This window comes from Thermobia domestica, chromosome 15 (assembly GCF_964235325.1).
Source record: "Thermobia domestica chromosome 15, izTheDome1.hap1.1, whole genome shotgun sequence".
Lineage (NCBI taxonomy): Eukaryota > Metazoa > Arthropoda > Insecta > Zygentoma > Lepismatidae > Thermobia > Thermobia domestica.
The window spans coordinates 5,676,766-5,688,991 of NC_137468.1; the positions used below are offsets into that span (position 1 = coordinate 5,676,766).

The following is a 12,226-nucleotide window of genomic DNA, read 5'->3' on the forward strand; positions in this document are numbered from 1 at the left end:
ATTCGGAAGCCAGATGTCTATTACGTTGTACTGGGAGCACTATCACTGGTGAATTCAGAAGCCAGATGTCTATAATGTTGTAATAGGTAGTACATGAAAATTCAAACTGGTTTACAATAAAGTTCATTTTCATTTCTTAATAATTAAAAAAAAAAAACACCACCAATTTTATTAATAGCCTGCACTTCAATATTGAGTAATACCAAAGCTTCTTTTTAGTGATATTGAACAAATAGCTTACATGTACAGTAGTTATTGGATTCCCATTGTTAGAAAGAACTTTGGGCTAATATTACGTTTTTTTTTCTTCTGTTGTTTATTCCAGAATGTCAGTTTGGAAAGAAAACACATGAACTAGATTCCAGCTGGTTTGCCGATCTAGGGCCACCGTTTGGTGTGATGTACTGCATCAAATGCGAGTGCATAAGGGTAAGTTTTTTTTAACTTTCATTAGTTAGAAAAACAAATTAAATGAAGGTTACTTTTCCTATTAATTTCTTGACAAGATCCGTAAACAAACAGGCAGCAGTGTTTCTGTACGTTAAGAAGTTCGAAGTTTGGTTAAACGACATTCAGTTTCATTTTAGTGTTGAATTACACGGAGAAATTAGTATTTTGTATTCTGGGCATTATAGTAAGTGAGAATCATGTCCGTATCTATCCCCATTGGAGTACATAGGGAATCGATTTTTGATTGTCCATATCTCGGAATGAACTGAATGGATCACCTGCATAAACGAACTCAGCTCCTAATTTTCGGCTCTGTACATCCTGGCCAAAATTAATGGTGATCCATCAAGTAGCTCTTGAGGTTTCTTGTCTTCCAGACATATACACAGACAAACAAAGTAAATATATAAAGGGCTTTGGTACATCAAATTGTTTACAATGATACTTTGGTGGGATAGGATTTTCAAAATGCTTTTTGCAAATTTAATTCCATTTCTCGTATAGTTAGAATAGCAGTAGGCTACTGTCTCTATGAATTACGCAAATCGAAAGTTTATCGCCGCTGAAACAAGTTTACCATTGGTCCTATCCTTTCTTGACGTTCACTAGACGCTCGTGCGATGTCCCAATATAGCCTGTGAACGTCAGCTGTCAGGTGTCAGCTAATGCCCCCGGAAATACGTAGAGCTTTAGGGACCCAAATATTGTACCGTGAGAGAGACACTGAATTGAAATCCAAGGGAAATCGCGTAGATACGTATTTGATTGTTTGCTCTGAGGCTAAACGGTAATGATGAAATGAAGTGAAGAGAAAACAAAACTCCAAGAACTGCACGCACACTGTCCACCATAGAACTCAGTCAAAAAGAGCTGAAATCTAACTAAATCTTGAAGTGCATGCTGTGGCCTTCTCGTGTTGTATCTGTACGTAATGCTCTTACCAACTCTGGTTAATCTTTCTGGATCCAGTGGTCATTAGATAGAAACTCAGCCTCTATTTCTTCAGGTCCTTCTATATGTGAAGGTAGTTCGTAGCCTCTGGTCTCTTTTCTACAATGGATACTGTGCTCATTTCAACATTATATGTAGAAAACTCTGAAATAAAACCCAAGACGTCTGGGAACCCTGTCAATTGTGGATCCTGAAGCCAGGCGTCTATAAAGTTGTACTGGAAGCCTTGTCAATGGTGAATCCTGAAGCCAGATTTCTATAACATTGTAATGGGTAGTATATGAAAATTGTAACTAGTTTCAATTGAAGTTTGTTCATCCTTTTTTTTAAAAAAAGTATTATCCTTACCCACCATCAATGTCGTTAATAGCCTGGAGCACTGAGTAATACCAAAGCTTCTTTAGTAATATTGAAGTGCATGCTATTCCACTGAGCCATCGTGGCCCCGTCCCGTGGATGTGTTGTGCCTATATTGAACAGGTTTGCTTTCTGATTTTTACAGGATTTTCTCCGTAGAATATTGTTTTGACGCCCTAAAGAAGGGAAACAGAAATGATAATTTTTTGTTGTTGACTCTACACAACATACTGTGCCAAGTAAGTTGGCAACTGTGGTTCGACATGAAGAAACGAAGAGGGTAAAATTATTATGTTTTTCTGCTCCTTTCATTCTTTCTTCCTTTGAGAGCGAAAAGAAAGAAGAAAAAGGAAAAGTTTTGATAGCCATGAGTACGAATGGAATGGAAGTTGAAAAGAAGAAAGGAAGGTGTATTATAAGGATTAAAAAGGACCAAAGAACGCAATACGAAAATGAAGCCATCAATAGATACCGACCTTCAGATATTCCTCTACCGAACGAAGCAACGTTCCAGGAAGTCTTGGATCAAGAGAAATCATGTGTCTGCTATCCTCGAGAGCATGTGAATATTGCACTCACCGCGTGCCAACGGCGTTTATATACATACATACATACATACATATATACAAGTTGATTATCAAGGCGGCACCCCCTAAGGCCCTGCGAGTAATCTGTTGCTAACATATTATTTTGTGTTCAGAACAATCTATACTTTCCACTGGACTTATTATTTTGTCGTTGGATATCAACTTATTAAACGGCGACAACGCGTCCCAACGTGATCTTAATTCAATTCTGTTCACAAGCGAGCACCAATTATACGCAACAAATTATTGAATTATCACTTTTCCCTCCCTGCAATTAGTTAGGTATTCTGAATCATTTCTCTTAAATGATTATGTTTTGCTCAAGGGAGAAACTGCCAGTTATTCAACAATATACATGTATGTAGACTTTTTTCCCCTTAGTTTGTAGCGAGAGAAGTTCCAGCTTTTACCGATGTGACTTCTCAAGAGCTGACGCTGATTTAATGGATGAATAGAGGGGGAAGATATGAAAGAATGTATGGACGAAAGCAGGGTCGGATCCAGGCTTTTCTGAGGGGGGTGCACCAATAACTACAAGTACATTTGAATTGAATTGGAATTTTTAAATGCCTTTAGGCATCTGTGATGTGAATGAGGAAATGTCCTGGAAATGCTAAGTGTTTGTTCTCGGTGAATCTTTTTCTTTCAACTTCTAGAAAATTGACTTAAACTATCGATTTTGCAAAACTTCACTTTGTTTTAAGCCCAAACAAAAACATGACAGCAGAAATTTTCGGAAAGTATTGTTATTTTCACTGCTAGTTTCTCACTGGAGATGCGCACGAGACAAGATTTGTGGTTGTCTCGTCTCGAAAATTTGCTGTAAAAGTGATGTCTCGACTGAAAAATGTATATTTCTCTATCGGAAGAGCCGTGTCTCGACTCGAATTTTGTCAGGAAAATCCTGTCTCGACTCGTCTCGTGCGCATCCCTATTTCTCACTTTAGGTAGTGTATATTTACAACCAAGCGGGGGTGCACGTGCACTTTTGCACCCCTCTAAATCCGGCCCTGGACACATGTCATGTGGGCTGGGATCGAACGAAAGACTCTTAGTACCAGATGTGAGTGCTATACCGTTGCGCATATCTGAGCACCTTTTGTTGTTGATATTTAGCTTTCCTTTTCACCACCAAGGCTACATGCGACGTGGACATACAGTTTAATCTGGAATCCGAACCATTGTAATACTCTTATATTGAGACTCGAACTCGAGACCACGTTGGTCAAAACCGTAGCCACTAGACCAGTGGAGATGACGTGCTAAACGTATTATTATTATTATTATTATTATTATTATTATTATTATTATTATTATTATTATTATTATTATTATTATTATTAATACTAATAATATAATAATAATAATAATAATAATAATAATAATAATAATAATAATAATAATAATAATAATAATAATAATAATAATAATAATAATAATAATAATTAGAAGTAGTAGTAGTAGTTGACAGATAGTGTTGCGTAAGAACCTTTTGTCTGTATATGTAAACATCCAGAACAACTCAAACCTAGACCTCATTCCAAGAAGAACGAAAATTGGCAAGAAATATGGATAAGAAATTGCCATGAAATCATGTATATATAGACTATATGGAGTGTGGCATTGTATGGATGTGAAACATGGGCTCTGAAGAAGAAACAAAACGGGCTACATATAGAAGAATGTTAAAACTTAGATGGGTAGATAAGAAATTAATTGTATTGAAATTTCTAGTTATATGTTCCCGTAGTTATGCATTGGAAGCGGGTGATATAACGGAGACAATAATGGAAAAATTGATGAAATTGGAATGTGAGGAGAAACCGGAGAATCGGGAGCACGATGTTGTCCATCACAGACCTCCTGGGACCGAACAAGGGATCCCTTGTATCAGAGATGAATGTTGTACTGTTGAGCCACTGTGACTCTAAATTAGTGAATAAGGTTTCGAATTGAGAGAGTATTGGAAGGGGTGGGGGAAAAAGAGTATACTAGAAACCATTCCGAAAAGAAGGCTCAAGATAGGGAAGAACGGAAAACTCAAGATAGGGAAGAATGGAAAACTCAAGATAGGGAAGAATGGAAAACTCAAGATAGGGAAGAATGGAAAACTCAAGATAGGGAAGAATGAAAAACTCAACATAGGGAAGAATGGAAAACTCAACATAGGGAAGAATGGAAAACTCAAGATAGGGAAGAATGGAAAACTCAAGAAAGGGAAGAATTTAAAACTCAACATAGGGAAGAATGGAAAACTCAAGATAGGGAAGAGTGGAAAACTCAAGATAGGGAAGAATGGAAAACTCACGATAGGGAAGAATAGAAAGCTCAAAATAGGGAAGAATAGAAAGCTCAAAATAGGGAAGAATAGAAACCAGTCAAAAGAATGCTCCTCCAAGAGCGATATCTCCAACTGTTTTGAAATTAAACACATTACAGCAAGGTAAAAACAAACCTTTCCTATAATGGTGTGGTCAAGAGGTTCTGCGAGCCTAGGTTGAACACCCTTGGTATAGAGAATAAATAAAGGAGTGTCTGACTATTATGCAGTTGTTGTCTCATCTGGAATGTGAGAATACGATGTACGCGGACAGAAGTTTGGCGGCAGTGCGTACGTGAATCAGGTAATAATTGTTGTGTGCCGATTGACCGCTTGCAACAAGCCGAAGCCACAACTACAACATTCATCATGCGATCGAAAGACTTATTATGCAACCAGCGTCAACAGCCGATCCCTACCGCACACACGGCGGAAAACAAAACTAGTTCCCAACAACATTCTTGGGTTCGAATCTCTAGTTGACATAACTGGATGTTAGGAATTTACAGCAAAATCGACGATTCGAAAATAAATATAAACAATCAAGCCCACTCCGGTTGTCTTATGGCTAATTCAAGCGTCTCTGAAGCACGTGACCCCGTGTTCTGTTACCGGTGGTTCAGACTGCGTCGTACAACTACTACAAGTGTTGAATAATATAATAATATTTCTGCCCTCAATTGGTTTTCACGTTTTCGTTTATAATGTTTGTGGAGTGTATGAGTAGATGATTCTGTCGAATCCCCTCATTCGTAGTGGCGTCGCCAGATCTTTTTAAAGGGAGGACAAACAATTGCAAGCAAATATGAAGCCCCTCGAATCTGCAGCAAATTTATATTTTATGAAACTAAGGAATAAAGTTCATATGGACTTGTGGGGAATAGTGCATAGTTTCAGAGCTAGGGCTGTCCAAAATCGCGAAAACGCCAAATTTCAATGGGCCCTCTTTCAAATTCGAAAGACAGTGGATGGTGGTCTTTATCAGCATAAAGGAAGTCACGAATACGCAATCCAAAAATGCATATATATAGATACAATATGAAATATATTTCTAGTAATGTTAGTAATATGAAAATTATAATTTGAACTCAGCATCATAGTTAAGAAACAATAAGTCTATCTGTTCCGATTTCTTTACTTAAAAAAAAACGTAATAAAAAAGGTAGTACTTGTATCCATGGCCTCCCTAAAGCTGATCTCCTGGTGATGCCATTGGTGATTGGGAAAGTACTCGTTCCAATCCATTGAAGGTCTCTGTGGCTCAGTGGTAGAGCGCTTACCTCTGTTGTGTAGGATCCGTAGTTCGATCCCCGTCCAAGTACGTTTGTGGTGTACAAGATCATACCCATGGGTTTTCTCGGGGTACTCCCGTTTCCTTCCACTTTCTTATTCCACCAAGTTTTCCATTATCATCCACTTGTTTTAATCATCATCTCCATTAGCATAAAGGGTATAATCATGAAACATTACATTCAAAGATTTCATTTCGTTGCAATTCAATAATATAATCTGTAACGGAGTATTTTAGTGCAACAAATACATTTATTGTGTAATTTATAAGGAAAAAGAAAGGAAGCCAAATATTCCGCCTCTAGGCTGCTGGTCACCCCAGACTCTAACCTACGCGGCTTAGACTTTAATCCAAGCCTGTGATCAAGGAAACCAAATATGTTGCCTCTAGGCTGCTGGTCACCACAGACTCTAACCTACGCAGCTTAGACGTTAACCCAAGCCTGTAGTCAAGGAAACCAAATATGTTGCCTCTAGGCTGCTGGTTACCACAGACTCTAACCTACGCGGCTTAGACTTTAATCCAAGCCTGTGATCAAGGAAACCAAATATGTTGCCTCTAGGCTGCAGGCCACCCCAGGCTCCAGCCTACTCAGCTTACATGTTAATCCAAGCCTGTAGTCAAGGAAACCAAATATGTTGCCTCTAGGCTGCTGGTCACCCCAGACTCTAACCTACGCAGCTTACACGATAACCCAAGCCTGTGATCAAGGAAACCAAATATGTTGCCTCTAGGCTGCAGGCCACCCCAGGCTCCAGCCTACTCAGCTTACGCGTTAATCCAAGCCTGTAGTCAAGGAAACCAAATATGTTGCCTCTAGGCTGCTGGTCACCACAGACTCTAACCTACGCAGCTTAGACGTTAATCCAAGCCTGTGATCAAGGAAACCAAATATGTTGCCTCTAGACTGCAGGCCACCCCAGGCTCCAGCCTACTCAGCTTACACGTTAATCCAAGCCTGTAGTCAAGGAAACCAAATATGTTGCCTCTAGGCTGCTGGTCACCCCAGACTCTAACCTAATCCGCTTAGACGTTAATCCAAGCCTGTGATCAAGGAAACTAAATATGTTGCCTCTAGGCTGCGGCTTTCCCAGGCTCCAACTTAGTCAACGTAGACGTTAATCCAAACCTGTTGCCAATTTCACGATAGTTACAGAATAACCAACTAATTATGCACCTTCATAATGAAACTTGTACTTGCAAAAATTCACATCGTACACATGCAGTATGCATATATCTTCAACACATTTGTCACCATTCCGTCTACAAATTATCATCTTTTCTGGACATTGAAATTGAATTTCAAATAACCCGATAGTTTAATCACTTGGTTTTCAGGATGACAAACTTTGGATACACACACACACACACACACACACACACACAAAATCACGTACATACCGAAAACACAAAAAAGTTGTTTGTTCTTTTAACCATTTACATGTCATTTAAATGTAAATAAACAGTACATGTAATATATAATGTAGTGGCCGTAGACAGTATAAATATGTATGCAAGATGCTTCGTAATTGTTTCTTTTCCTTTAAAAAATAATTCTCTGGAGTCTTTTCTTTTCAAAAAAAAAAAAAACTTCTGTACTTTGTCGGCTTCTTTGAATCTATGACATAGAATGCAAATTGTATTGTGAATATTAATGTTTTCTGGTGGCTTCTCACGCTGCCCTTATGAGAGACAAATTACCTTGTTTAACATATTATAAGAGAGGTAACTTGATTAGAAGAAAAATGGTCGAGTCGAATCAAGCAGGCGACAGGAATTAACAGTTAGGAAGGTTTGGATGGGACATGACAACTTTAACTTGTGGTAACTCAAGTATTCAGGTCCAAGTTTGGGTTTCAAAACCACGATATTTGTATAATATTTATTTATTTATTTAAATACTCCATATAGTATTATTTATTTATTTACTTATTTATTTATTTTATTTATTTTATTTGAATACTCAAAATAGTATTATTAGTGATGATATGAAGTGCAAACGAAATAAAAGATAGGAGTGGCGACAGAAGCCTTTAGTAATTAAGAAAAAAAGTATGTTTTGTGGGACCTTGAATATAGATTTGAGAAAAGGACTCATAAAATGCTTCGTGTGGAAATTGTACTGTATGGGGTGGAAACATGGCATTACACAAAAATGATGGAAAATGACTGGGAGCTTTTAAAATGTGGGTGTGGAGAAGAATGGAGAGATTTACTTGGGTGGAGCGGAAAACGAATGAGAGGGTGTTAGAAATAGTAGGGGAGAAAATAATTTTAGATATTATTAAGAAGAGGAAGAGAAACTGGTTGGGACATTGGCTAAGAAGAAACTGTATCATGAGGAACGTGCTAGAGGGTATGGTGGCAGGAAAGAGAGGGAGGGGGCGAAGGAGACTACATTTAATGGACGATATCAAAACAGAAAAATCGTACCTGAAGACGAAAGGTTAGCGGAAGACCGTGAAGCATGGAAGCTTCTCAGATGCAAAAAGTGACCTGCCACTAATGGCAGAATACCTATGATGATGATGATGATGATGATGGTGATGAGTTCATTTTAGGACATCTTAGATTGAACACAGTAATAATAAACTCGTAAAGACAGGATGACGGGAAATTTATACTTATGGATGAATCTTCACTAGTAGTTGAAACGGTTGGTATTATGTACCCCTCTCATTCCCCAAGTACGTGATGTTTTAACCTCACCAACGTTTCTTGACGATTAACCCAAAAATCTGGTAACCTGAAGAACACTTTTAACCTAACAAATCTTTAAAAAAAAAAAAAAAAAAAAAAAAAAAAAAAACTTTCGGTTCAACATTCCACGATTATGCTCTTTAAGCTAATTGAGGCAAGAAACATAATTCATTATTCAATATTTATCGTGTGGCGTATCGATCAGACGGATTAACATTATAATCTTATGCGAGTAAGGTCCATTAGGGCGATACTAAAAAGTTGTGTAAACAAACGTCGATACAATAGGAAATGGCATTAAAATTTGCAGAACGAATCTCTCGAAAAGAGTCGATACGGCCTCTACCTGTCGACGGAGGGTCCGAAGTTTCCTCCCATTTTCTTTGTTTCATCACTTTCATCTATTTCATTATCCACATTTCCCTTAGTCTCGATACAAAATCGTGGGACATTAAACAAAGTAAGTTGGCAACACTGAAGTTGACTGCCTCGTGAGCAGTGTGCCATTGATTCCAGTATGAATTAAACTATTGTGTAAAGAAAACAAGATCAAATTTCTCATTAATAACTATTGTCCATTGTTGAACATTTCTTGAACAAATACCTTTAGGCATTTGGAATCTATTTCATGTTCCTTTTTGTTAAAATTATGTTTAATTTGTACTATAATGGTTTTCACTTTCACTATCACATTGCTTCAATCATTTCGTGGTACACACGCCGAATCTCGCGGCACACAGATTGAGAACCACTCTTTAATAGCTTTTCTTAAGGCAAATAGCCTCCGTATTGACACATCCATCAATCAATTTTTAGCTTTCCCTAATCTGCTCCTGCACTATTATAATTATTTTAAAACTGGTGGAGTGGACGGAGTAAATAGAAACGCATGATAAGCACTTCTTCGAAGTATCAACGACATTGTTTGAACTGAGATTTATCTCTAAATAATAAAAGAAAGTTGTACAAATTCTTTATTTAAAAAAAAGATGTGAAAAACTAGAAAACACATTTAAAAAATGAGTATTTTGCTATTATGAAAAGAATGTACATTTTAAAAAAAAATGAGAAAAGACAGAAGTTTGTGCGTGTGTGTATACACACGTATCTTGCTACTCTTTGTTGACATAATGATACCAAAGTATAATCTACCTATCTGTTAGAATATGCTTAGTTTGCTGTTCAAAAGAACACGGTCGAAAGAGATTTTTTCATTTCTAAATTCTTGGATTATATAGAGTTTCGGTTACTGTTCCTTCTAGCACTTGTCTTAATCTTTTTTTTTTTTTTTTTTTAATCTATCGAAGTTCAGTGTACTAAGTAAAGGCAAGACAAAACCTCTCAAAACGATTCTTTTTAAAGAATGGGTTCAAAGCCCTATTTCTATGCGAAGTGACTTGCATACGAGGTGTGTTCAAAAAGTATCGAACCTTTATTTGGCCAAAAGACATTTATTGACTTAGACACTTCTCCCAGTCCTCTCGCCATTGTTGGAAACATTTCAGAAACGCAGTTTTTGGAATTGTGAACAACCGTGCCGTTGCATTCTGCATGATGTCTTCTCTTGACTCAAATCGGGTCTCATTTAAGTGGCATTTTCAGGTTGGAAAATAACCAAAAGTCACACGGAGCCATGTCGGGTGAGTAGGGAGAATGATGATACACACGAATGTTGTGTTTGGCGATAAAAACCTGAATTAAAAATTTCGCGGACACTCTCCTTATGACCAAATTCTCGTTCAAAGTTGTATGTACCAATCCGATTGAGTGGTTTCTGCTTAGGTATCGCCAAGCTATTAGCAAAATTTTTGATGTAATATCGCTGCTCAAGTTTTTCCTGTCATTTTACAAAAAAAAAATGAAATTCGACGATCCCATACTACATGTCTTCACTCGTTGGCCTACTGCCAGCGTTTGACGCTTTTGTGCGGGCAGGAAAAAGTCAGGTTCGATACTTTTTGAACACACCTCATATATATGTATATTGTGTGAAGACTGCATTGTCATGTTGCTGACAGATCACTTGCTTTAAGTTTGAAATTATTTCCATGCACTATTTGAAATTATTTCCTATAGCCTTCTTCTTCTCCTTCCTATCTTACCTTCTATCGTATCAAGGAAGTCACAATCTTCATGCACTACGAAACTTTAGTCTTCCTCCATTTCCTGTCCTACCTTGTACCTTTTTTTTTTTTTTTTTTTTGAAAATGTTTCGGAAATCAAAGAATTTTTTGGCGTAATCCTTTAGTAGTTAGAAATCACTACGGTACTTGGTTTGCTCACAGGGCATCAGAGCAGGAGCGTCATTTCAGATTTTGCTTGAGGGGGCAAGACCCCTTGATTTAAGTAAAATTTCTCGTTTTTCACTGATTTACCATTATTCTTTTGATAAAGTATATATAAATCTCAAACTCAGGGGGGCCAATTGCCCCTCCCTGCCCCCCTAAATGACGCCACTGCATCAGAGACTTACGTGATAGACTGGGAAAATATTGGCACTTTTATTGAATACTATTCTGTACTCTCTTGAGAATTTTGTAAGGAAATTTTAATGTTTCAATTTCTGCAATACCTTGAAGAAAGTGAAGACAGAAATCTTTTTAAGAAACAGAGAAATGTTTCCATACGTCCACTCTCAAAACATAAAACTGATTGATAAAGTGCGAGCAATTTTTTACACACATGTTCAGGTTAAGGGTTAACTTTCTACCGACTTAATATGATACGTCATACTGCCAGGGCCGGATTATGGGGGCTTAGGGGGGCTATAGCCCAGACCCTCCATGCGGATAGGGGCCTCCACTCTGATCGAAATCTCAACTGGCTATCTAAAAAGAATCATGAAGATACGATCATCATAAAATAAAATATGACCAAAAATATGGAACGTATTCCCTTAACTTTGTTACTGTATTTTTACAGAACTGTATTAGGTGAAGTGATAAGAGCCACATTTTTTTTTTTTTTTTTGGCCCCGGGCCACCAGATGGGTTAATCCCCATCTGCCCCAGAACAAATTAGCCCTGAATGTACTACTACTGAGAAAAGACTAAGAGAATTATTATAGACGAAAGAAGAAAACACGTGTATGATTTTGTTTAAATCGATTTGTTTTTCCCAAATTATGTTTGCTCAGCACTTTATCGACGTCAGTCTCATAAATTCTTGTTTCTTTCGAATTCGGAGTTATTAATTAGTGATACCCTCATCTGCTGATTGTTGAATGATGGTAAATATTCACACGCATAATTTTCTCTCTCGTGGGGTATCGCTGCTGCCATCTCTTGAAAAGAGTGAGAACTTATTGGAACAAAACTTCTCATAAACTCACAACTACCGGACGTTAATAGACCACGGAAGGTTATGGACGGCCAAACAAAACGGAGTTGAGTGATCGCTGTTAATTCAGGGGCGTAAATAAGGGACCCGCATACCCCGCATTGCGGGGCCCCAAAAACCATCAAGGGGCCCCCAAATCGTGGAGTGTGACATAGAGAAGGGACCCTATTCCACGCTGCCTGCGGTGAAACCCGAAGAGTTTAGTTACGCCATTATGTTCCTTGTGTCTTT

At 37.8% G+C, this 12,226-nt stretch overlaps 1 protein-coding gene across 1 annotated transcript in view; it reads left to right on the forward strand.

Moving 5' to 3' along the window:
* sog (chordin short gastrulation) overlaps positions 1–12,226 on the forward strand; it is a 154,013-nt gene that overhangs the window by 72,375 nt on the left and 69,412 nt on the right. Inside the window, exon 2 of the mRNA XM_081741264.1 lies at positions 326–429. Coding sequence (XP_081597390.1) covers positions 326–429 — 104 coding nt within the window. The remainder of the gene's footprint in view (positions 1–325; positions 430–12,226) is intronic.